The sequence below is a fragment of the Paroedura picta genome, chromosome 12 (assembly GCF_049243985.1).
Source record: "Paroedura picta isolate Pp20150507F chromosome 12, Ppicta_v3.0, whole genome shotgun sequence".
Lineage (NCBI taxonomy): Eukaryota > Metazoa > Chordata > Lepidosauria > Squamata > Gekkonidae > Paroedura > Paroedura picta.
Window position 1 is genome coordinate 45,507,915 of NC_135380.1, and position 24,779 is coordinate 45,532,693.

General features: G+C 46.6%; 1 protein-coding gene across 1 annotated transcript in view; it reads left to right on the plus strand.

Annotated features, from left to right (window-relative positions):
• Positions 1-971: 971 nt before the first annotated feature.
• Positions 972-24,779, plus strand: part of GPR107 (G protein-coupled receptor 107) — a 75,105-nt gene continuing 51,297 nt past the window's right edge. The window contains exons 1-5 of the mRNA XM_077304901.1: positions 972-1,152; positions 19,387-19,488; positions 20,650-20,700; positions 21,667-21,752; positions 23,634-23,761. Of these exons, the coding sequence (XP_077161016.1) occupies positions 1,015-1,152; positions 19,387-19,488; positions 20,650-20,700; positions 21,667-21,752; positions 23,634-23,761 (505 nt within the window). The 5' untranslated portion in view covers positions 972-1,014. The remainder of the gene's footprint in view (positions 1,153-19,386; positions 19,489-20,649; positions 20,701-21,666; positions 21,753-23,633; positions 23,762-24,779) is intronic.

Genomic DNA, 24,779 nt, shown 5'->3' on the forward strand with positions numbered 1-24,779 from the left:
TAAACATGACTGACCCAGTTTATTTCCAAGATCCCTTGAGATCAGGCTGGGCCAGCTATCCACACACTCCTGCACATGTTCGCCTGTCTTTCGGCTGTGCGTCTGGCCACTGCCATGGTTTTTGGCCGGACTAGAGCATAAGGCCACGAAGTCCTTCATGCGCCAATCTCTCTCTTGTCCTGTTCCCTGCGATTCAACTCAGTCGTCTTATGGGAAGCCCCTTCCAGTGGGGTAGAAAGGAGTCAGCGAATAAACAAATGAATAGGGGCCGCCCGGGACCCCCACAGTCCTTGAGGGGAGACCGATAGAATTGTGCCCATATGGCAGGCCGGGAGAGGCGAGGCTCTGCACGACTGAAGCCGACGCAGCCATTGAACCGACTGGCTCCCCCTCCCTTTTTAAAAATGGGGACCCTTTCCCTTGCGTGTCATCTGACAACCGGAGATGCTGGGACGGCTGTACAAGTGACTGGCCTCTCTAACCGGCCGTACAGGCTCCGCATAAAAAGGGCGCGAAAGCGACAGCCTCACGCAGCCGGCTCACACTTCCGGTATTAAACGGACACCCGCCTGGTCGCGACTCTCTGAAAGGGGAGCGGGGTGGCCTAGCTGTCGCCAGCATCTCGATGGTCGCACCCTTCTACGGAACGCCAGAGTGGACCTTTCTGTTCCTTTTCTCTAGACTCACTCCCCTCGTTCGTTACCGACGCGCCCGGATGCCAACGGATACTCCAAGGCAATGATTCAAATGGGTTGCACTGTTGGTCCGAAGTAGCACAATAAAATCAGAGTACAGAGGCACCTTTACGACCAACAATCTTAAAAGAAAGAAAGAAAGGAAATACAATAGAGATGCTTCGGCCTAGAGCGACCAAACTTTCGCGCGGCCGACGGAAATCGATTCCATGCATTTCCTGTCATTACGTCATCCGCGCCCCCTAGCTTCCTGGCCGAGACGCCCTTCAACCCCGGAAGTGGGTGGCGCCACGCGGGCGGTGTTGATGCTGGACTAAAGATGGCGGCGTGCGGAGGCAGCGGCCGCGGCGGCTCCTGCGGCTCCTGCTTCCTGCCCTCGCGCGGGGCGCTGCTCATCGGGGCGCTCCTTCTCTGCGGCGGCTCCGCGCGGGCCCGCGTCCATCACCTCGTCCTCAAGGTAGCGGCGGGGCCTGGGGCTCGGGAGGGGAGTTGCCACCCTCCCGCCCGGGGATGGAGGGGCCCTTCCCGATCTCCTTTCCGTGTGGGGAGCGCCCGGCTCAGCCTCTGCCGGCCCTGCCTGCGGCTATCCTGATCCCCCGGGCCCTTTACAGCTGCTCGGTCGTTCATAGGGGGCAACGTTAGCCGCAGCGGCGATTTCTTTCTCGATCAGTCTCTGACACTTGTAGGGAAGGCGTTTCAGGGGGAATATCTGGGGTGGAGCGGAAAATCTCCCACCTAGATGGGCCAGTGGCCTGACTCTGCCCAGAGCTGCCTCGTCTCGATGTTGTTGTTAGGTGCGAAGTCGTGTCCGACCCATCACAACCCCATGGACAATGATCCTCCAGGCCTTCCTGTCCTCTACCATTCCCCGGAGTCCATATAAGTTTGCACCGACTGTTTCAGTGACTCCATCCAGCCACCTCGTTCTCTGTCGTCCCCTTCTTCTTTTGCCCTCGATCGCTCCCAGCATTAGGCTCTTCTCCAGGGAGTCCTTCCTTCTCATGAGGTGGCCAAAGTATTTGAGTTTCATCTTCAGGATCTGGCCTTCTAAGGAGCAGGCAGGGCTGATCTCCTCTAGGACTGACCGGTTTGTTCGCCTTGCAGTCCAAGGGACTCGCAAGAGTCTTCTCCAGCACCAGAGTTCAAAAGCCTCAGTTCTTTGACCCTTGGCCTTCCTTATGGTCCAATTTTCACCACCATACATTGCAACTGGGAAGCCCATAGCCTTGACTAGACGCACTTTTGTTGGCAGGGTGATGTCTCTGCTTTTTAGGATGCTGTCTAGATTTGCCCTTGCTTTCCTCCCCAGGAGCAAGCACCTCTTAATTTCTTTGCTGCAATCCCCATCTGCAGTGATCTTGGAGCCCAGGAAAATAAAATCTGTCACTTCCTCCATTTCTTCTTCCATTTCTTCCCGTTATCCTCGTCTTGATACCTGCAGACAACTGGGAGGGTCATGTTTTGATGAGTAAGAAGCCACTGCTGCTCTGTTGCCCTGACATGCTAGATCTCAGAATATGGTTAGCATTTGAATGGGAGACCTCCAAGGGGTCGCTATGCAGAGGAAGGCAATGGCAAGCTATCTCTGTTAGTCTGAAACCTAACAGAGGTTAGATTTAACCTAGAACGTGTCCAGAGGAGGGCAACAAAGATGGTGAGGGGTTTGGAGACCAAGACATATGAAGAAAGGTTGGGGGAGCTTGGTCTGTCTAGCCTAGAGAGGAGACGACTGAGAGGGGATCTGATAACCATCTTCAAGTATTTGAAAGGATGGAGGATGCAGAATTGTTCTCTCTTGCCCCAGAGGGACAGACCAGAAGGAATGGGATGAAATTAATTCAAAAGAAATTCCATCTAAACATCCGGAAGAAGTTTCTGACAGAGCGGTTTCTCAGTGGAACAGGCTTCCTCAGGAGGTGGTGGGTTCTCCATCTTTGGAAATTTTTAAACAGAGGCTAGATAGCCATTATTATTATTGTTGTTGTTGTTGTTGTATTTATACCCCGCCTCACCCCGAAGGCTCGAGGCGGCTTACGAATGCTGGCAGGGGCTCCTGGGAATTGTAGTTCATGGACATCTGGAGGGCCGCAGTTTGACTACCCCTGCCTTATATAGTAATCTCTCTGAGACTTGCTCTGCATATGCAACTGGCAGATATAGTGGAATGAACACCGGTCTGTAAAGTATATTTGAACATTACCTCTTGCTTACAACTAATTACAAAAATACATAGGCATTGTCACACCTTCAAAGCTAGATGTGGATATATTTTGTAATGGTTGCAACAAATCTCTTGTAATCCATCTGTGGCAGAGGCAGAAATAGAAGGGTACCCTAGGGCAACGTTGGAACTTGATGGCAGAAGTCAGATTTGAACAGGCAATTTAGAATCATGAAGAGTTGGAAGGGGCCAAGTAGTCCAATGCCCTGTTCAATGCAGGATCAGGCTAAGCCTTAAAGTATCCCTTGCCAACTATCCATCCAGCCACTGCTTGAAGACTGCCAGTGAGGGGGAACTCGCCACCTCTCTAGGCTGCTGATTCCATGGCTGAACTATTCTTACTGTAAAAATTTTTCCCCTAATATCCAGCCAGTGTCTTTCCACTCATAATTTAAGCCCATTCTTCTGTCCCCTGCTGCCAAGAAGAACAGCTCTCTGCCCTGTTCAGACTGCCTTTCAAATACTTGAAGAGAGCCATCATGTTCCAGCTCCACTGCCTCTTTTCCAGAATGAATGTTCCTAAGTCCAAGTGGGTAGACCTTGTTGGTCTGAAGCAGCAGAACAAATGTAGAGTCCAGGGGCACCTTTTAGACCAGCAAAGTTTTCTTCAAGGTATGAACTTTTGTGTGCATGAACACTGTATGTTAATTTACTCTCACACTTTGCCTATAAGTATGAGCTGCTTACTTCTATTCCATGACATTGAATCTAAGGAAGTGTGCATACATACAAAAGCTCCTCCCTTGAATAAAACTTAATTGGTCTTAAAGGTGCCACTGGACTCTGAATTTGTTCTGTTCCTAAGTCTCTCAGCCAGCTGTATGTTTGCAGTGATGTAGCCTGTTTTGAGGAAGAGATGAGGCTCCAGCCACTACGCCTGACATGAGCTCCATCCTGCTGTTCTGTACAGATCAGACCTTATTTCTGTTGCCTCCTGCGACCTGTTCAGCAAGTGAAGAGGAGGCTTCTACATGGTGGGTTTGTAAAGGGGACGGCAACACAGTAAATCACAGTAGATCACTGCCCAAGGAAAACTAGGCACAGCAGAGAGTTTGCCCCACCTTTTGCAGAGAGTATAGTCATCCACAAGCACAGAATCTTGGGGTAGAGAGCAGGTTCTGAATTGAGTTTCCTCAATCTTCTGCCTTGTTTGGTGGGTGCAATTTATTTTCAGTTGTATGACATGGGTATGCCACATATTTTCCCCTAGGGAGCCTAGTCAGTCTTCCATCCAGGCACTGAGCAGACCTGCTTGGTTTCAGCAAGGGGGCTGCATCCTCTTCCTTCAGATCAAGTCCTGGGCCCAGCTTACAACTGTACGTATCACATTATTAGATGTACCTGCTGAAATCTTTCTAAGCATACTTGATAGTGTAAAACCTTAATACGACCAGTGAATGTTTATGAAAGCTTATATAGTAGAGAATCTCAATAGGGAGCCAGAATTGGCTGCAGATCTGTTCAGTGTGAACTGCAAACCTGTGTTTGCTTTTTCTGTTCTGCACAGAAAGGTTCTGAAGTATGCACAGGATGTCTGTCCCAGTATGGAATGTATTTGTTGGTGATCTTTAAACTGGTTGATTCAGTTCCTCCTGATGTCATCTTGACCTACTATTTATCCTTCCTTTTGTAGGAGAGGAAGAAGTCTGTACCTTTTCTGTTTGATTTTACTCGGCACCTGTTCATCTGCTGCCCTGCTGTTCTCTTTCCACTAAAATAGACTCGGGTGGATAGCTGTTTTCATCTGAAGCAGCACAACAAAGTTTGAGTCCAGGGGCACCTTTAAGAGCCACAAAGCTTTATTCTGAGTATAAGCTTTCATCCGTACACCTGTCAAACAACTTTATTATGCTGTCCGTTAATATACTGTTTACCTCTAAGTATGGACTAACAACTTACATTTCAATGTATTTGAAGAAGTATGCATGCACACAAAAGCTTGTACCTTGAACTAAAACTTCGTTGTTCTCAAAGGTGCCCCAGGACAAGCTTTGTTCTCTTTCCCTTGCTTAGTTTGCATTGCTCTATGGCTGTGGTTGCAGACTGGACTGCTTTTAAATAATATCTTGTTTTATTATAGTTCCAAGTAGCTGTGTTAGGCTACTGTAGCAAAATAATGTATTGGACGCAATAAAATAAATTAATATTTATTTTAATGTAAATTAAATTAATTTAAATTAACGTCAGGGTGCCGCTGGACTTCTGATTTGTTGTTGTGAGCATGTAGAGAATAATTATGGATGGAAAGCAATAGGTAAATATTGTGTGGAAATAATATACCTGGCAGGCTCACTTAGTGGGTAAATCATAAGGGCTGTGCTGCCTTAGGGGAAGGAAGGTCTATATGTTTAAATGTCGAAAGAAGTACATTCCGGTTTTGGAACAGCAAAAGGGATGCACAGATGAGGAATGCAGAACTTCCCCATTCTAAGCACATGGTGTGTTGCAAGCATATCTCTCTCATGCAGGACCCCTTGCCAGGGAACTGTGGTTGGCTGCAACTCGATTGAGTATGTGCTGAGTTAGATCCCCAAGTACTGTGTGGAAAGGCCTGTGTGTGCAGGTGTTCTCCCCTTAAGTTCCTTTTTTTTAAATCCATTTTTCCCCGTCTTCCTGACACTGGGAGATTCAGAGAAACAACTGCAAACAGAAAAGTTGTGTTGTGTGTTTATTGACCTGAGGCATGTTGAAGTTGGGGCCTTCACTGTTCAGCAGCATCTGTACCAGGGGTAGTCAAACTGCGGCCCTCCAGATGTCCATGGACTACAATTCCCAGGAGCCCCCTGCCAGCGAATGCTGGCAGGGGGCTCCTGGGAATTGTAGTCCATGGACATCTGGAGGGCCGCAGTTTGACTACCCCTGATCTATACCATGCTACTCAGTTGCCTTCCTCCTTAAAACTCTAGGCTTGGTGAATTTCTAATCTCTCGTCAGCTGTCTAAAAACAAAGGAATGAAAGGGGGGGGGGGCACAACATGCAAAACAGCAAAATAGTCCACAAGCGACTTCCTCCAGTCTTCCTGTTGATGCGGTCATATTTGTCATCTGTGGCTGAAACTGTATTTGGCGGGGTGGGGGGTGGGATTCATGACCTCTTGGGAGGTCATTTTACTTCACTTTCCTCAGGCAAGTGGCTGTTCCCTACACCAGACCATAATTAGGAACAGCGTCTGTCTTTAAATGCCAAAGCATCTTAGAATTAGGTGTGAACATCTAAGACCAGCTTCAAAAACATGGTTCTCTTTGTTCTCCTTTAAAAAGTACAGGCCCCAAGGAAGGGCCCAGGGAACAACCAGAAAGAAGGATGGGTTGTTATTTTGACATGATAAATGAATGCTTTGTGGTACCTTAATATTTTAGAAGCTTTTGTGGACCAAAGTTGACTTCTTTGGGTGCAGTGAAGGACTGTCTCTTTCTATATATCCCTGTGCAGCAGTTTTAGTAATCAAGCAGCCACCTGCTGACTCTGCCACCACCTCGGCAGAGTGGCCGATCTGGCATCGGCCAAGGTCTGGGACTTTTCTATCATGGGTCTGTGGAAGGGGCTTTCTGAAGAAATGAGCAGAGGGCCCTCTTTGGAAATCTTCAGGAGGCACTTCAAGGCCTGCCTATTTGGCAGGGCTGTTGAAAGAATTCAGACATCTTTTAAAGGTGGGAGAGAGTTGAGGTTTACCATTTTTTTGGCTTCAACTGAAAAGATTCTGAACTATTGCCTTGAACCACAAGGAAAGGCAGGAGATAAATGTTTTTAAATAAATACACAAATGAATGGATCATTATGAAGTTAACTTGGTGAAGATGGAAAGTGTCCTCCAATCGCAGCTGACTTAAGTAACCCAATAGGGTTTTCAAGGCAAGAAGTAGTGGTTTGCCATTGCCTACCTCTGTGTAGTGACCCTGGGCTTCCCTGGTGGTCTCCCATCCGAACCGTGATCAGGGCTTCCTAGATACTTTGCTTTGGAGGTCTGATGAGATCCACCTGGCTTGGCCCATCATGGTCAGGGTTGAAGTTGACTTACTTAGGATGTATTTAATTTTCATCATGCCTCATATATAAGAAGGCTGAGGCTCCATTTATTGTAACTTAAGAAGTGGCTTATCTATGCAGGCTTCTGCTGGCCTAAAACCTCCTTGGTGTTTAACTCCCTGCCAAGCTTCTGTTCTTGCAGCAGCAGACCAGCCTGGTCTATTTACCTTTGTTACTATCACCCCTTTGTGAATTGGGGAAGGGATCAGTGGCCTTAGAACATTTCCCTGGTGCTTGGTGAACTGCTGATTCTTTCCTTTCACCTCTTGTTTAGCTGTTAGATGCTCTGTATGGGCTGCATAACCCTGCTGCTTCCCCAAGAGAAAGGGTCGATTTCTTCATGGGCCTGGAGGTGCAAATGTGAGAATCTCCAGAGTCACTGCAAGACAAGAGGCCAACCAGCACTTTCCATGGCCCAGAGAAATTGGGGGTGGGGGTGGGGAGAATCAGGGCAAAGCCAACACAAATGCTGGTTGTCTTGCAAGAACACCAAATGTGTTTGGCATGTGTTCCTGTCTACTGCCTCTGTCTTCCTTTGTCATCTTTCTGCCTTCTGTATCCTGCATTCAGCTCTTCAACCTGGTTTCCTTTTTTGACCAAGGGACAGGTTTGCTGGATCGTGGAAATTCGGTTGATGTTGTTTACTTGGACATTACTTGGATTTTAGTAAAGCTTTTGATAAGGTTCCCCATGATGATCTGATGGATAAATTGAAGGACTGCAATCTGGATTTTCAGATAGTTAGGTGGATAGGGAATTGGTTAGAGAACCGCACTCAAAGAGTTGTTGTCAATGGTGTTTCATCAGACTGGAGAGAGGTGAGTAGCGGGGTACCTCAGGGCTCGGTGCTCGGCCCGGTACATTTTAACATATTTATTAATGATCTAGATGAGGGGGTGTAAAGTTCTGCATCTGGGTCAGAAAAATGAAAAGCATGCCTACTGGATGGGGGATATGCTTCAAGGTAACACTGTGTGAACGAGACCTTGGGGTACTTGTGGATTGTAAACTAAACATGAGCAGGCAGTATGATGCAGTGGTAAAAATGGCGAATGCCCTCTAAATTCAGGTTCTCTGTGGTCATGCTGTGAGCTTCATTGTGGTTTCATTGTAGCTTAACGGTCTTCTGAATGTTAGATTAAGATCAGGAAATGGAAAAGGCTGCTTGTTCCTAGCTCAGCTGAGCAACGGTCTTCTTACCAGACCATTTCCTCTAGTCTGCGGGCAATTAAGTAATGTTTCAGATTCTCCAAGCAGAAAGCTGGTGCCAAAATAAAAGTTAATTCCTCTCAACTCTATTTATTTATTTATTATATATCTGTATACCGCCCTCCCTGAAGGCTCAGGGCAGTTCACATATAACAACAGGAACAATACAGATAACTTAGATTAACAATAATGAATGAAACAACAAGCACCATGGAACCCTAGAAAAAGCACTCTTCCATTATCTCCGATATTAGTATGGGGAGGGATGGGGATTCTCTGCCGTCATGTTAGTATCTTATAGTTTTAATGGGGTTGAGATTATTGTCACCCACCTCGCAGCTGCAGGGAGAGGCGGGAAATAAATCGAATAAAAAAAATTAAACATTAAATTAACTCATACTGATAGCCCAGTGGGTTGGGCGGAATTGCAGTGGGTGCCAGAGGAGGGCCCTTGGGAAGTGATGGTGCAGGTCGACCTCAACCAAATGCCTGGTGGAGGAGCTCCCTTTTGCAGGCCCTGCGGAACTGTTCAATTTCCATCAGGCCCCTGATCTCCTCTGGGAGCTCGTTCCACCCGGTGGGGGCCAGGATGGAGAAAGCTCTGGCCCTGGTTGAGGCCAAGCAAAATTCCCTGGGGCCAGGGATCACCAGGAAGTTGGTAGTGCTAGAGCTCTTATTCTCTCTTAACTCTGCCAAAAAAAAGAGAGGAGTTGTCACCCTTGGGAATTTGTAAACTACTTTGCATACTTCATTTGGAGGAAAAGGAAACACAGATGTACAAGGCCTAATATGAAGGTGTGTTTAGTTTCAGGTGACTTGAGTGGTTTGTGGTTGGTTATCTTATTGACCTTGTAAAACTGCCTTGAGTGTACCACAAGATAGAAAGGTGCTAAAATGTTTTAAATAAATACAAATAATGCTGCAGGCATGTCCATTCTTTTACGGTACAAGGGGTATGTGGTTGTGGGTAGCTGAACCTAGGTCTACCTTGTCTGGTTGGGTGTTTTTCTTCCAAGCCTCGCTCTCTCCTAGTTACCAGCAGCCTGACTGGGAAGAAAGTCCCTGAAGCAATTCAGGGTGGGGGTGAAATATGAGGGAGGGTCCACCCAATATTCTCTCAGTTATTTTTCCCCTACTGAGCAGAGCAGTTCTCATCCTGAGCAGAATAGAACTGCTGTGATCTTGAAAGGGGCAGTGGACAGTTCAGGACCCTGGGTGGCTCCGTATGGTGGTTGAGCGGGCCCTTCTCCGTTCAGCCACAGCTTAGAGGGAACACTGGGTGTTCCACATGCCCCTTTCCACATGCCCCTTCTTTGTCAAAATTAAACCTTTCTCCCCATTCTGTAGGTGCTCAGAGCAGGTATGCTAGAGAGAAACAAGGAGTTGTGTCCTAAATCTTGCTGCACTGTGCTTTTCCTGCTCCTATTGCTGCATACATCACATGGTATGCAGCTGAGGTGCATAAGGTAGCACTAGCACATCTGATGTGCACAAAACTGTGTGGGGTGCCTCACTGGAAACCATCCCTTAATAGCACAAGCTAGTTTTTTTGCCCTTCAAGGATTGTTTCTTGTGTTGACTTGTCTGGCTGTAGAACTCTCTCACAGTATAGAGGATTCCGGGATGTTTGGGGTGTGTGCTTCATTGTAGACTAGACCTGGTGCTCTTCCTGTTTAATTCACATGAACAGGAAGGGGACCTTAGAACTAGTTTCCTGCCAGTTCTGCAGGGCCTTATCATGGTGGCCATCTATTGTGCACTGTAAGCCGTGACTTCATGGTATTGTGCACTGTGCATTCACCTGTTGCAACAGACCTGTCTTGGTTGATGATGGGTATAGTCACAGCTTGTTCTTATGTACTCCTCACTTCTTTGGGCTTGAAAAAAGTTTCCCATAACTCTTGTGATGAGCAAATGTAAGCAACTTAGAAAAAATGAGAGCAGGTTTCTTTTCCTCTCCAATTAGAATTCCTGGATGGTTAGAGAACCGCACTCTCAAATCTTGAGTTGTGCTTGATATGTACTCCAGTTTTCCCAGGTATTTGCATTCAGATGTCACAGCAAATAGGGGTTTGATTGTAACTTCAAAACTTGATGGCACTTTACATCGGGGCTGTGGCTCAGTGGAAGAGCATCTGCTTGGCATACAGTAGGTCCCATGTTTGATCCCCAGCACCTCTAGTTAAAAGATCTGGCAGTAGGTGATGTGAATAACCTCTGCCCAAGACCCCAGAGAGCCCGTCTAAGTAGACAATACTGATTTTGATAGACCCAGGGTCTGGTTCCGAATAAGGCAGCTTCATGTGTCTGTGTACATACATACACAAAGCAGGGCACTCAAGGACTGGGGCATTGACCTGGTTCCACAGGATGAACCTGTCCTGACATACTGAAGATTAGCGACCTGTGGGCTGCAAACCACATGTGGTCCTTCAACTAATTGGAGGTGGGCGACTTCTCCCCCCCCCCCCGGCCCTTTACTTCATCCCCCCCCCCCGACCCTTTACAACACACTTCGGGTGTCATTGTCACCCATCACTCCCAGATGGGACTATCTCGTTGCAGAGAAACAAGCTCAGGGTTCCCACTGATTTGTCATTGTCATGAGTTAAAATTCCCATGAAAATAAAATGTTCCTTATGTTCATTGTTGTGGTGTGTCTGTATCTTATTTTGAAGGGATGTTTAAACATTACCATAGCGATCAGAGAGCGTTAGGGCAGTGGTTGAGGGTAGAGGAGTAAAGTACCCCCCCCCAACTGGGCCTCAGTAAAATTGTCTGGCATTGAGTGGTCCCCGGTGATAAAAAGGTTGGGGGCCACTGCTGAAGATGACGTATTGCTGTGTCTGTTTTGCCGGTGGATTGTGGGTTTAGGCAAGGAGACAACTTTTCTTGTTAGGGTTGCAGGGCTTTAGAAGAAGAGTTGATGTTTATACCCTGCTTTTCTCTACCCGAAGGAGTCTCAGTGGCTAACAATCTCCTTCCTTCTTCTCTCCTCACAACGAAAACCCTGTGAGGTGGGTGAGGTTGAGAGAGCTCTATCAGAATGCAAAAACAGCTCTAACAGGACTGTGACTATCCCAAGGTCACCTAGCTGGCTGCTTGTAAAGGAGTAGGGCGTCAAACCCAGCTCTTCAGATTAGAGGCTGCTGTTCTTAACCACGACACCAAGCTGGCTCTTAATTGATGGCTCAGTGGAATTAATCCAATTAATGTGTAATTAAGGCTTACACTTTGCTTTGTTTAACTGGCAGAGCTGACACCAAGCAGATGCTGGGGGCTTGAGGGAAGATCATCTTACGACAGCCTACAAGACAGGAAAACAGAGACAGCTTTTACCTTGCAGGTAGAACGGCTGGAGGTCTTTGTAAGAAACTAGCTCATCTCTTTCTCTTTATTTGCCGTCTAAAATGAATCCATAGCGTCACCAGCAGGCAGCCCGTTTGCTGTCTCCTGTTCCTGGCTTTACAAGAGTGTTGATCTTGATGAAAGTTCAGTTGAGTGTATTTGGATAAATATAAAACAAGTAGGAAATGAGAGTGGTATTATTGTGGGGGCCTGCTATAAACCATCAAGCCAGTCAGAGGACTTGAATGAGATACTGCTAGACCAAATTACACAGTTTTCAAAAAAGAGGGGAAAAGTGGTCATGGGTGACTTCAATTAACCAGATATCTGTTGGAAGACCAATTCTGATAAAAATACAAACCGTTAAATTCTTAACTTGTCTTGCCGACAGCTTCATTTCCCAGAAAGTAGAGAGGGGAACCAGGGGCTCTGCTATTTTAGACTTGATTCTCATCAATAGGGAAGAACTGGTGGATGAGGTCGAAGTAATGGGCACACCTGATAGCAGTGACCATGTGCTTTTGGAATTTTCAATCGTGGGAAAGAGAAAACCTTTACGTAGTACGTATAGACTGGACTTCAGGAAAGCTGATTTTAACAGACTTAAAGGTATGTTGCGTAGAGTCCCGTGGTCAGAAAGACTTAAAGAGATGGGAGTCCAAGAGGGCTGGAAGTTTCTTTAAAGTGAAATATTGAAGGCTCAATCACAAACAATTCCCTTGAGAAGGAAAGATGGAAGGAGCCTAAGGAAGCCAAGTTGGCTCCATAAGCAGTTGTCAAATGATTTGAGGAATAAAAAAGAGTCATTTAGGAAATGGAAGGAAGGCCTTATTACCAAGGATGAGTATAAACAAATAACCAATAATTGTAGGGGGAGTGTTAGAAAAGCTAAAGCTCAATATGAGCTTAGGCTAGCAAGAAATGCTAAACATAACAAAAATGGCTTCTCTAGTTATATTTCAAGCAAGAAAAAGAATAGGGACACCATAGGACCACTGCAAGGACAAAAAAGTGAAATTATAACAGATGATGAAGAGAGGGCTGAACTGCTTAACTCCTATTTCTCCTCGGTCTTCTCTTGTGAGGGAAATAGTGATCAATGTGGCAAAAACACAACACGGGGGATGGGAATGGTGGCCTAGGATTACTGTTGGAACTGTTCAGGAACACCTAGTTTCTTTAAATGAAAGAAAGTCTTCTGGACCAGATGAATTGCATCCAAGGGTACTAAAAGAACTTGCAGATGTCATCTCTGAACCTCTGTCCATTATTATTGACACTTCTTGGAGAACAGGTGAGGTGCCAGACGATTGGAGGTGGGCAAATGTTGTCCCCATCTTCAAGAAAGGGAAAAAGGAGGATCTGGGTAATTATTGACCCATCAGCTTGACATCTGTAGCTGGCAAAAATTTGGAACAAATAATCAAACACTCGGTCCTTGAGCAGCTGGAACTGAGAGCTGTGATTTCTAAGACTCAGCATGGGTTTCACAAGAACAAGTCATGTCAGACCAACCTTATCTCTTTTTTTCGAGAAAGTGACTACCTTGCTGGATCAGGGGAATGCCGTGGACATAGTTTATCTGGATTTCAGTAAAACTTTTGATAAGGTTCCACATGATATTCTTGTTCACAAGTTGGCAAAATGCAGTATGGATCCTAATTCTATCAGGTGGATCAATAACTGGTTGACAAATCATACCCAGAGGGTACTTGTTAATGGTTCAGCATCTTCTTGGAAAAGAGTGACAAGTGGAGTACCCCAAGGATCTGTCCTGGGGCCTGTTTCATTCAACATATTCATAAATGATTTGGATGAGGGATTAGAGGGGATACTTATTAAATTTGCAGATGATACTAACTGGGAGGGGTAGCAAACACAACTGAAGACAGCAACAGAATACAGGATGATCTTGATAGGCTCGAGAAGTAGGCTAAACTGAATAAAATGAAGTTCAATACGGACAAATGTAAAGTTCTGCATTTAGGTAGGAAAAACCAAATACACCAATATAAGATGGGGGAGACTTGTCTTGGCAGTAGCATGTGCGAAAATGATCTAGTAGTAGACCATACATTGAATATGAGTCAGTGTGACTCAGTGGCTAAAAAGACAAAAGGGATTTTGGGCAGTATCAAACGGAGTATTGTGTCCAGATCATGGAGGTGATGGTACCGCTTTATTCTGCTCTGGTTCGGCCTCACTTGGAGTACTGTGTTCAGTTTTGGTCACCCCAGTTGAAGAGGGATGTTGACAAACTGGAACGTGTCCAGAGGACTGCTTAATACCAACACCGTTTTATTCTGCAGGCACCCCAAAGTTTATACCTGGAATGAAACTTCATTTGTCTTAAAAGTGCTCCTGGCCTCATTCTTTTTTCTGCTGCTGCAGACCAACTTGGCCGCCCACCCGTGTCTGCCATCAGGTCAGCCTGGTGCTTAAGACAAGACTTGGAGGAGGGAGAGTTGCTCATAGTCCCACAACTCTGCTTCTGTGCATGCAGGCTTTGAAGCAGGGGTAGTCAAACTGCGGCCCTCCAGATGTCCATGGACTACAATTCCTGTGTGTGTTTGTACATGTGTGTGCGTAAATGTAAGACTCGCTAACAAGACGAATAAAGGTGAAGTCTTGGATTGTGGAACAGAGTTGATCAGATCCAGGATCCTTGTTTAATCTGAACTTGCATACCGAGATTCTATTTAAACTATTCGCTGTCTGTGGTGGTGTAGTGGTTAAAAAGCAGTGGCCTCTAATCTGAACAACTAGTTTTGATTCTCCAGTCTTCCACATGCATTCATCTGGATGACCTTGGGCTAGTCACAGTTCTCGCAGAGTTCTCTCAGCCTCCCCCACCTCACAGGGTGTCTGTAACAGGGTGTTTGTAAGCTGCTTGGGGGACTCCTTTGAGGACTGAAAAGCAAAGTATAAAAAACAACTCCCCTTCCTTTTCCTCCTCCGTTCAGCTGACTGTGTATATAATAAGATGCAATAGAAGTGTGCCTGCACAGGAACAAAATTGTGTTGGCCCTAGAGGTGCCCCTGGAGTCAGACTTCGTTCTGCTGCTTCAGGCCAGCATGGCAACCTTCCTGAATCTAAAGGTGCTACATGTGATGTTAGTAATACATAATGTCATTTCTAATCTTACTCTCTGGTCTGAGGACAAGAAAACTGGCCAGCAGGGCTTGTCACTTGCAGGGTTGGGTGGAGATGGATGGGGCCAGCAACTAGTCTCTTTTAGTTATTTCTTTTCACACCTGGGAAAGTGCCATTCATTACTAACATGGACAGTTTTAGTTCTCCAATGTTTTTGTGAACTACAACTGAACTCAAAAGGACTGATTAGCTGTTTTAGCAAAGAACTATCACCATATGGCATAATTTGGATACTTTGACGCAGTTTACTAATTTGCACTAATTTACCTTTTCTGTATATCTGCACTCTCATGAATCTTGTTCCATTTTGTCTGAGGAAGTATGCCTGCACCCGGAAGCTCCCGCCTTGAATAGATCTTTGCTGGTCTTAATGGTGCCCCTGGACTCAAGTGTTGTTCTGCTGCTTCAGACCAACATGGCTGACCAGTGGAATCTAAAGGTGCTGCAGTCTTCTTTCCTCTGGTGTCCCAAGATTTCTGGCTATTTAGGCGGAAGTGGTGGTGCTCTACCAGATTGCTTTTTCCTGTGCGCGAAGGGTCTGCAGAACACAAGGATCTTACCTGCGTGACAGATGGTCAACTGCGGCAGTCGCTTTGTGGTTCTGTCCACCATGCTGTATCAGAATAAGGGGAGTACAGTGGGTACTCTCCTGAGTTCCATGGAGGCAGCATGGCGCAAAAATGTGCCAGATTTCTTTTCCTTTATTTACCCCTTGATTTTTCCGCTAGTCTCAGCAGAGCAGGGCTCCTCCTCTCTGCAAGAGCACTATGTGTCATTTTCCTCTTGCTTCTCAAGAGTCATGCTTCGCAATCCCAGTTGTCTCTATTGTAGCAATGGGAGACGGTACTCAAGAGGGGAGACGCCAACTAAGGAAGAAAAACCTTGTGTGTTAATCACGGTTAAGAGGCAAGCCAGGTTGCTTAGACCTGTTCTTGCTTTGTGTACACTGGTGGCCCTGGGAACCTAGCAAAAACTCTGCTAGGAGCCGCTGGTGCATCTGTGGAGAATCATACGTCATGATGAGTTTTGTTCCTATTAGCAGATGGCTCCTCCTCGGGAGACTCTCGCATAGCCCACCTAATTCGGGCAGAGTTCCTTTCATCTAGTCGGTTCACTTTCTGCTAAATGTTTAAGTGGATTTTAAAATGGACCTGCAAGATGAGGAGTCAGCTACAGTGGGAGCATGAGCAGGTGTGCTGATAGTAGCCTCAGGTTTGTCCAGTCAGGGACTAACTGTGGATGAGGTTGCAGGTACACATTTCAGACTCACATACTTCATTTATAGAACTTTGTTCTGTTGCTTAGGGCCAATACAACTACCTACTTGAATCATATTTAATTTATTTACAGGATGACTACTTCTTGTGGCGCAGAGTGGTAAGGCAGCAGACATGCAGTCTGAGAGCTCTGCCCATGAGGCTGGGAGTTCGATCCCAGCGGCAGGCTCAAGGTTGATTCAGCCTTCCATCCTTCCGAGATCGGTAAAATGGGTACCCAGCTTGCTGGGGGGTAAACGGTAATGACTGGGGAAGGCACTGGCAAACCATCCCGTATTGAGTCTGCCATGAAAACACTAGAGGGCGTCACCCCAAGGGTCAGACATGACTTGGTGCTTACCTTTACCTTTTTTACTTCTGTAATCTCAAACCAAGGAATTTTTGGGGGGGCAGCATACTTCACCTTCCACATTGCTGGTGGCTTTTGGCACATGCTGCATTATGCAGTAATTCATTGTGCCTAGTCTCCTGTAATTTAAACAAACAGAGGGTATTTAAAAGTACAAGGAGGAGTCTTGCAAAAAGAGGATTGAGCTGGTATATGCCTGAACAAACTGTGTGTGAAATGGCACACATCTCTGTAGAAGCTGATGCTCCAGCATTTGTGGGCATGTGTGCTAAAAGACACGGCAAGTTTTTCTTGTTTCCTGCCCTGTTGAAAGGTTTAGTTTTTGGAAAGGACTGAAACTTGAAGAACAGCAAGTTCAGCCATTTATGCCAACTGTGCTCCAAAAGAAATGCATCCTCAATCTCTCTCTGAAAGGCATAATGGAGACAGCAATTTACCTGGGCTATGGACCAGAAAACAGGAACTGTCCCTGCTGAGTGCGTGCCACTGGAACTGCTGTGATTCCTTTTGCAGACAGAGCTCTTGTGAACTGTGCAGAGGATCCGATTATGGATCAGTGGGCACGGATGAAGGGTCGGAAATTGAGCTAGATCTTTGGGAGCAGTAAAGTCTGGAGAGCCAGTGTGTTGCATTGCTTAATGGTGGACTAGAATGGATCTGTGTTCAAATCCCCACACAGCTACAAACTCAGTGGGTTACTTGGGGCCAGTCATGTTCTCTTTGTCCAGCCTCCCCCAACAGTCTTTATTCTGGATTTGTTCAGTCCAGGCTTCCTTTGCTGGGAGACCAAATGCTCTCTGTACTAAAAACCAGCCCTTGAATCTCTTTTATTTAAAAAGTGATATGCCAGTTCTTGTTTTCTCATGCCACCAGTGGCTCGAAACTGTCACTTCTCCTGAGTGTTGACCTCACAAAAGGTGTTAGCAGCTGTGTTTTCTCTGCCACAGAGATCTTTCCCACTGACACTGAAGGCAGCTAATACACCCACAGGGAGTCGGGCATGCTGCGGTTATTGGAGCAGAGTTGGAGCATCCAACCCAGAATCCACAGTGCTTTGTCTGAAACTCTAGTCCTCACGGTTTGCTTAAATCCTAAAAATTGTGAGCTTTTGTGCTGTTACAGCACAATGTTCTTTAAAAAAATATTAATAGAAAAGAAGAAAAATAATACGTTACATATATAAAATACAGAAATGTGGGAAATCTCCCCAAGAGGAATTTGGGAGTATTGGTTCACCATTGTTTATCCTTAAATCTGTTTACTGAGAAATTTCAGGTAATAATGCCATTGTTCTTGGAATTCTTGCATTGATCTTCCTTTGACCTGACTAGTTAGTTGGGCCATTTTTGCGAGATCTGCGCGATTGTCCATCCAGGCCAATGTCAAAGGCGAGGTCGACAGTTTCCATTCCCTGGCCAGAGTTATTCTAGCCTCAGTCGTAGCGTAAAAAAGAAAGTCTCTGTTTGACATGACAGCGTTCTTTTTTTTTTAATGCAAGGGCTGCAGCCATGCCAGGCAGCATGTTCCTTTGGCTTTGACTTCACCCTACTCCAAGTGCAGATAGTGGTTTGCAAGAAATGTTCTGATGTGCTGGAGGGGTTGGGCCTGCTTTGTACTAGTGGCAGGGGGGAAGCATTGACCCGATGTGTAACATGAACATTTTTTTGATTAAATCAGGTTAGTGTCAGATAATGCCTATGTATACTGTTGGTACAGCCATGATCTGGGTAGGCCAGGCAAGCCTGATTTTATCAGATCTCTGAAGTGAAAGCAGGTTTGGATGGGAGACCTTCAAGGAATAGCAGGATCATGATGCAGAGACAGGCAGCGGCAGACCACAACATCTCTGGCCTTGAAAACCCAGCAGAGTTGACTCTTAAACAACCCACAAACAACTGTAGGTATATAAAGCATTTTAAAGAATATTTGGAAATAGATTGGCAACAATTTCTATGCTGGACTGTCTCTTGTGGAAATGAGTCATTCCAGAGTTCAGTGCTTCTGCTGCCACCAAGTTCAGCTTAATGTCCAGATGTACCAGTGGTCTTGTCTGTGCCTCAGTAGGAGAGAGTTTCTGTCCAAGCACCCTTCCTCCTGCTCACAGAAATGGTTTTCTAACATCAGCTTTTCTTTTTGCTACTTCTCAAATGGTAGCAATTAAAAACGCATGTGCTGTGTTAGCATAGGATGCCACTCTAGTACTGGGTATATTTACCATTTTGCATGTAGGAATCAAAGTTATCTGTGCCTTTAAACTCCAGAAGCAGGCTAAAATAGTAAAATGTGACCTGCTATGTTATAAATGCATTTTATGGTTTTAAATCAATACAAGGTGTGACAGGAGAGTATGTATCACATATATTTCTCAACCCCCCCCCCCAAAAAAAAATCTGTTTTTTACATACATGCACAAATATGGGAAGGAGAGCAGGAAGAAGAAGAAAACAAAGCCAGCTTGGTGTAGTGGTTAGGAGTGTGGACTTCTAATCTGGCAAGCCGGATTTGATTCCCCGCTCTCCCACATGCAACCAGCTGGGTGACCTTCAGCTCACCACAGCACTGAGAAAGCTGTTCTGTATCAGGGCTCTCTCAGCCTCACCCACCTCACAGGGTGTCTGTTGTGGGGAGAGGAAAGGGAAGGAGAATGGAAGCCCCTTTGAGACTCCTTCGGGTAGAGAAAAGCGGCATATAAGAACCAAATCTTCTTCTTCAGTAATATCAGGGTTCTCTCAGCCTCACCTCCCTCACAGGATGTCTGTTAGGGGAAAGGAAAGGGAAGGTGACTGTAAGCCTCTTTGAGACTTCCTTAGGTAGTGAAAAGCAGCATATAAGAACCAACTCTTTTTGAAACAAGTTTGACTTACTTGAGTGCTCCATAATGACCTTTCAGAACGGCCACTGTAAGAGATGGTCCTGAGGGGGCTTGGGACCGAACAATGCTTGCTTCTTGCAAGTTGGCTGGTGGAGAGGTGCCTCGCTGCTGCACTGAGGTGTCCCTCTGTGGTGTCCTGGCAGAATGGCTGTCACTGGGGACAGTTCTGGGTGGGTGGGGGGAGCTGAGTGGCAAAGTCAAAGGTTGTCAAGGAGGCCACTTCCTCTCTTCCAGAATGATGTCCGTCAGAAGGTTCATCTCAACACATTTGGCTTCTTCAAGGACGGCTCCATGACGGTCAATGTCCGGAACCTCTCTGTTGACAGGAACCACCTGGTAGGTGTCCTCTTGCTTGTACCAAGCCCCACAAACTGATGCATAACTTGGGACTGAACTATGATTCGCCTTGTTCCTGAGTCACATGCTGCAGATAGTCTTGAGGGCCACAGGTTGATTACCTATGTCTGCCCTGCTGCATTGGTTTTTCCAGTTATCCCTGAACAGCTGTTGCATCTTTGCAGGATATGTATTCTTAATGAGGCAAGAATGCTTCAGAAAACCTGACATCTCCACATAGTCTCTTTCTCTCTTCCTCTGCCCCCATCGCAATCTTATGGCTTCCAGGAGCATGGATGGGATATCATGATAGCCCTCTTTAAGTATTTGAAAGGTTGTCATTTGGAGGAGGGCAGGATGCTGTTTCCATTGGCTGCAGAGGAAAGGACGCGCAGTAATGGGTTTAAACTACAAGTACAACGATATAGGCTAGATATCAGGAAAAAGATTTTCACAGTCAGAGTAGTTCAGCAGTGGAATAGGCTGCCTAAGGAGGTGGTGAGCTCCCCCTCACTGGCAGTCTTCAAGCAAAGGTTGGATACACACTTTTCTTGGATGCTTTAGGATGCTTAGGGCTGATCCTGCATTGAGCAGGGGGTTGGACTAGATGGCCTGTGTGGCCCCTTCCAACTCTATGATTCTATGATTCTAAAGCTCTTGTGCAAACACAACCTGTGTCTCTCTGCAGATAAAAGTTGCTTGCATTTTTTTCAGTCTGCCCTGCTCTGCTGTGCTGGAGATGGGACTTTTATATGGCTTAATCAAGAATGTAGAGCAGCTCAGAGCTCCATTCTTCTTTAACAAACTTAGGCATGAAGCCTTGCGATTGCACACTTAATCTTTTGCTGGTTAATCAGCAAGGATAAATTCAGAGAGGTAACCTTGAAAACACAATCCTGTTCAGAGGGCATCTGCTGAAGGTTTTGGAGGTGAATGATATTAAAGATGGTTTTTCCTAAAAACAAGCAGTAGCGTTAAATCATTCTGTTGCATGTTCTTAAACTTCCTCAAAATAAAGTACTAATATTGGAAATGTGGGCAGTATGCAGTTGATCTGAAATGTCCGGTGGTGTCATGATTGATGCAGTGTGCAAAAACAAAATCTTTAATTCATCGACTGCCTCAATTTTCAATGACTCGTTCTTTGAACATTCCCTTTAGGTGGGATTCACGTTAGACCGAACACGGAACGATGGATTCTCCACTTACCTGGTAAGGCCAAAAAGGGGAAGGCAGTTCTAGGTTAGACAAGGCATATTAGTGTCACTAGACACTAGATCAGTGGTCTTCTTCACCGCAATCCGATCATCTTCGGTGGCTGCCAGCTAGCACTGCAGAGGGGCTTTCGCCAGCCCCCCCAGCTGTGGCTATGGGCGACCCCCTGCAGGAGGTGACTGGAGGAGGGCCAAAGGCCATGGCCAGGAGAGGGAGCTGCTGCCACTGCCACGTCCACATGGCTCACAGTCCCTTGGGGGCGCATCTGGCTCCCTTGGCTCGCCACTTCTCTCCTTTCTCCCTTCTTTTAACCATGGGGGGGGGGTTCCATGGTGACCCTGCAGCAGAACACGTGGGGCTTGCCGGATGGAGTCGGGCAGGATGCAGCACGTTGGGTCCGCAGGGGGAGGGGTCACTTTCTTGCCAGCTCTAAAAGAGCTGAACGAAACGTTTCAATGGTAGGTGCTGTCATGACCCTCTGGGCAGAAAGAGCCAGCAGGGCGCTGGAAATGCGTGTACGTGGGAGGCGTGCGCGCCATGCGCACAACAATCAAGGTGGTATGGAGGTAGCTATTGCCATGACTCCGCCACCTCTGCCTCCCGCTAGCCGCCGCTGCCAACCTCCACTGCCACCACACGCCACCACCCACCACTGTCGCCACACGCCTCCACCTGCCGCTGTTGCTTGCCGCAGCAGCCGTGAGCAACCTGGAGACCCTGGGGAAGGGAGCCAGGTGACCCCAAATGGGGTCCTGGCCCCCAGGTTGAGAACCACTGCACTACTAGATCATTCTTTCTACAGTTAGAGGAGGCAGCTTTCAGGCTCCGTAGATTTGGCCTGGACTATGCCAGGTGTATGTTTGTCCCTCTGAAAAGTGCTGAGTCTGCTGATTAACTTTTTACCGCTACATGGGTGGGCTGAGGGAGTTACAGTTAATCACACTCTGCTTTTCCTCCTTGTAGGATGAAAAATTGGACTATTGCATTTTGAACAGAACATCACCTGATGCTTCTATCAAGATCCTACTTGTGAACTTCACGGATTATAGGTAAGCATGTCAGTTAAATGCCTTCCCACTTACCTCTACCTTCTCTAGATGGCCAGCCAGCCCCAGGATGTCACTCCTGCAAAAGGGGGCAATTTTAACGGACCCTGGAAGCTTTGTGAAATGTTAATTGAGGCCTGGTGAAAGGTCTCGCCTAGTCTATTTTTGGAAATGAAAAATCAAGTTGTGTGGGACCCCTCTAACACATGTCTCTTTAAAAACGTTTTTGGAAGCACTTCCGTAAGGCCAAGGACAGCCCTTCCTTCTCAGGGGTGTCAGCCTTTAGAGAGTTCACCAAGGGAGGCCAGGTTTGGTTGCCAGAATACACATTTCTGCTGGTGACTGGAGTGCAGAATGGCCCCTGAGAACACCAGCAGTTGGCCATTCTTGTTCTCCAGCCAGTTTCATATGCTAGAAGGAAAGACATTTTCAGTTTGCATTCTTTCAGCAGTTGGCAGTATGTCCTTTAAAAGAACAAACAAAACTTGGGCCAACTGCAGGCTTGTTGCTGCCAAAGGAGAGGTTCTGTGCATGAACCAAATAGAGATTTTAAAGCTGTCACTTAGTCAATACATGGCTTAAATCAGGGGTGGGCAAACTGTGGCTCTCCAGATGTCCATGGACTACAATTCCCTGCATTTGCTTGCAGGGGCTCATGGGAATTGTAGTCCATGGACATCTGGAGGGCCACCCCTGGCTTAAATGCTTGCTAGCTGCATGTTACCTTACCTGGATATGCCAGACTAGTCCAATCTCATCCGATCTGGGTAACGAAGCAGGATCAGCCCTGGCTGGTATTTGGTTGGGAGACCTCCAAGGAAGTCCAGGGCTGCTGCACAGAGGCAGGCAGCAGCAAAGCACCTCTGAACATCTCTTGCACGGAAAATCCACCAGTGTCACCATAAATCGGCTGTGACTTGACAACAACAACAACAAAAAACCCCTGCACACCTTGTCCAGCCCCACTTTCCCCCCCCCCCATCCCACCAGACTTTGGGGATCTCTAAGTGAAGTTGGACACTCATCAGTTGCTTGCAGAACATCTGGTTTGACTCTGGCTCCCTGAGTCCTGTTGGAAACAGGCCAGGTGCTGAGGGTGTTGGTTTTATGGCAAGAAGGGGGCTGCCATGGGCTCAGGATGCATCATGTACTTGCAGAGAGTCTGGTGCGAAATCCCTCAGCGTTATCCAGATTGAGCGCTGTGTTAGAACAGTGGTTCTCAACCTTCCTAATGCCACGACACTTAATGCAGTTCCTCAAATTGTGGTGACCCCCCACCATAAAATTAGGCAAGTGTTTTTTCACAGAAATTAAACCGAAACTGACCAATGGCGTGAAGATCCATTGTTCATGATTGTATATAAATTGGTTTTTTTCTGGGGTTTCTCAGTTCAGTTCTGCCTCTTGCCCCACCATGCCGATCTTGCTCTTTTCCGCTGCTCCAGACAGGCGAACACTCTGAACGTTCTATCTTGATCTACCCGCAAGGCTGTTGTGTAGATGGCGCTCCCTGCCAAGCTGCTTGCACTGCCGTGACCCCTGTGAAAGGGTCATTCAGCCCCCAAAGGGACCCCCAGGTTGAGAACCACTGGGTTAGACTGTCTGCAGCAGTAGAAAAGAGCAAGAGTCCATGAGCACCTTAAGGACAAACTTGTGGCCGGAGATGAGCTTTCATGAGTCCCTGCTCACTTCTTCAGACACCTTTTATTCTTCAGACTCTTTTTATTCCTTGGTCTAAGCCAGGGATTCTCCCTGGGCCTCCCATTCCAGCCTGGGAGTGGCAGCTCTTCTTTCTCCCTCTACCCACAGATGCTGCAGATCTTTAGAGGCATGCTGTTTGTTCTCCTAATGATGAAATAACACCCCTACCCTTTGTCTATGCAGAGTGAAAATCAAGCCCAAAGTTGAAACTCCCCAGCTGCCCAAAATTGTCTTTCTAGATGGGACTACTCATTTAGGGACAACTCCAGCCAAAGATGTGTCTGCAAAAGAGCGGCAGCCTCAGAACAGTGGTAAGATTTAAAAGAAACCTGCTCTTGAATGACCAGCCATTTCATATCTGCCATGGAAGTTTGCCGTTTTACTGCTGGAGCTTTCTGGGGTATTTTAATTATGCAGTAGAAGCCCCCAGGTGAGGGTCAAAGGGAACCAGGTAGCCCTGATAGCCAAACTGCTTCCGTGTACGGAAGCAGTATACCTCTGGCATGAAGAGCTAGGGGGAGAGGATGCTGCATGTGTAGTTGCAGCACTGATGATTTACCAGTCATGTTCAGTTGAAGTGCTTCCTCATCCTTCAGCCGCTGGCCATGTCCCTTTAACAACCTAGCTGGCCTCAGTATTGTTCAGCCAGTGTTTTAATAAGTGGGGGATTTTTCCCCCTTACTCACATACAGCTGATTCAGGCAAAGCCTTTGCGTGCTGATGCCCTTTCTTTGATCTGTTCAGATAATCTAGAGCAGCAGTGGCCAAACTGCAGTTCTCCAGATTATCATGAGGTCCTGCCAGCAGGGATTCATGGGAATTGTAGTCCATAGACACCTGGAAAGCCACAGTTTGGAAAGTCCCTGATCTAGAGACTTACTACAATGACTATTAATTGGCACATGGATATGTGTTTTTAAGGTATTGTCTTCTTCAAAATAATATAACATAAAAATTAAGATAATGTGGCAGCCTAAATATCGACCACTGCTTCTGCCTTTCGCCTACCTTACACCCCACCCCTTTGACATGGAGGTCGAGATCATAAAGATCCCCATCCTCCCTTGGTTTGTTCTCAGCCATTAAGCACCGAGCCCCAGTTGTAATGGAGCAATGAACTCTCTGTAGCAAGTTTCCCTGGCATGGTCTCATGTCTGTATCTATCTGCCGTGGAAGTAGGACTCCAGAAAGGTCCTGTGAAATGCATGAGATTTGGCTCAGGGTTTACCTTGAAGGTGTGTCCTGTAGAGCCTCCTACCTGAAGCGAAGTAGATTTAACAATCCTGTGCCAGGGTGAAGAGGGAGGGATTCTGTAGTGAATGGAAACCT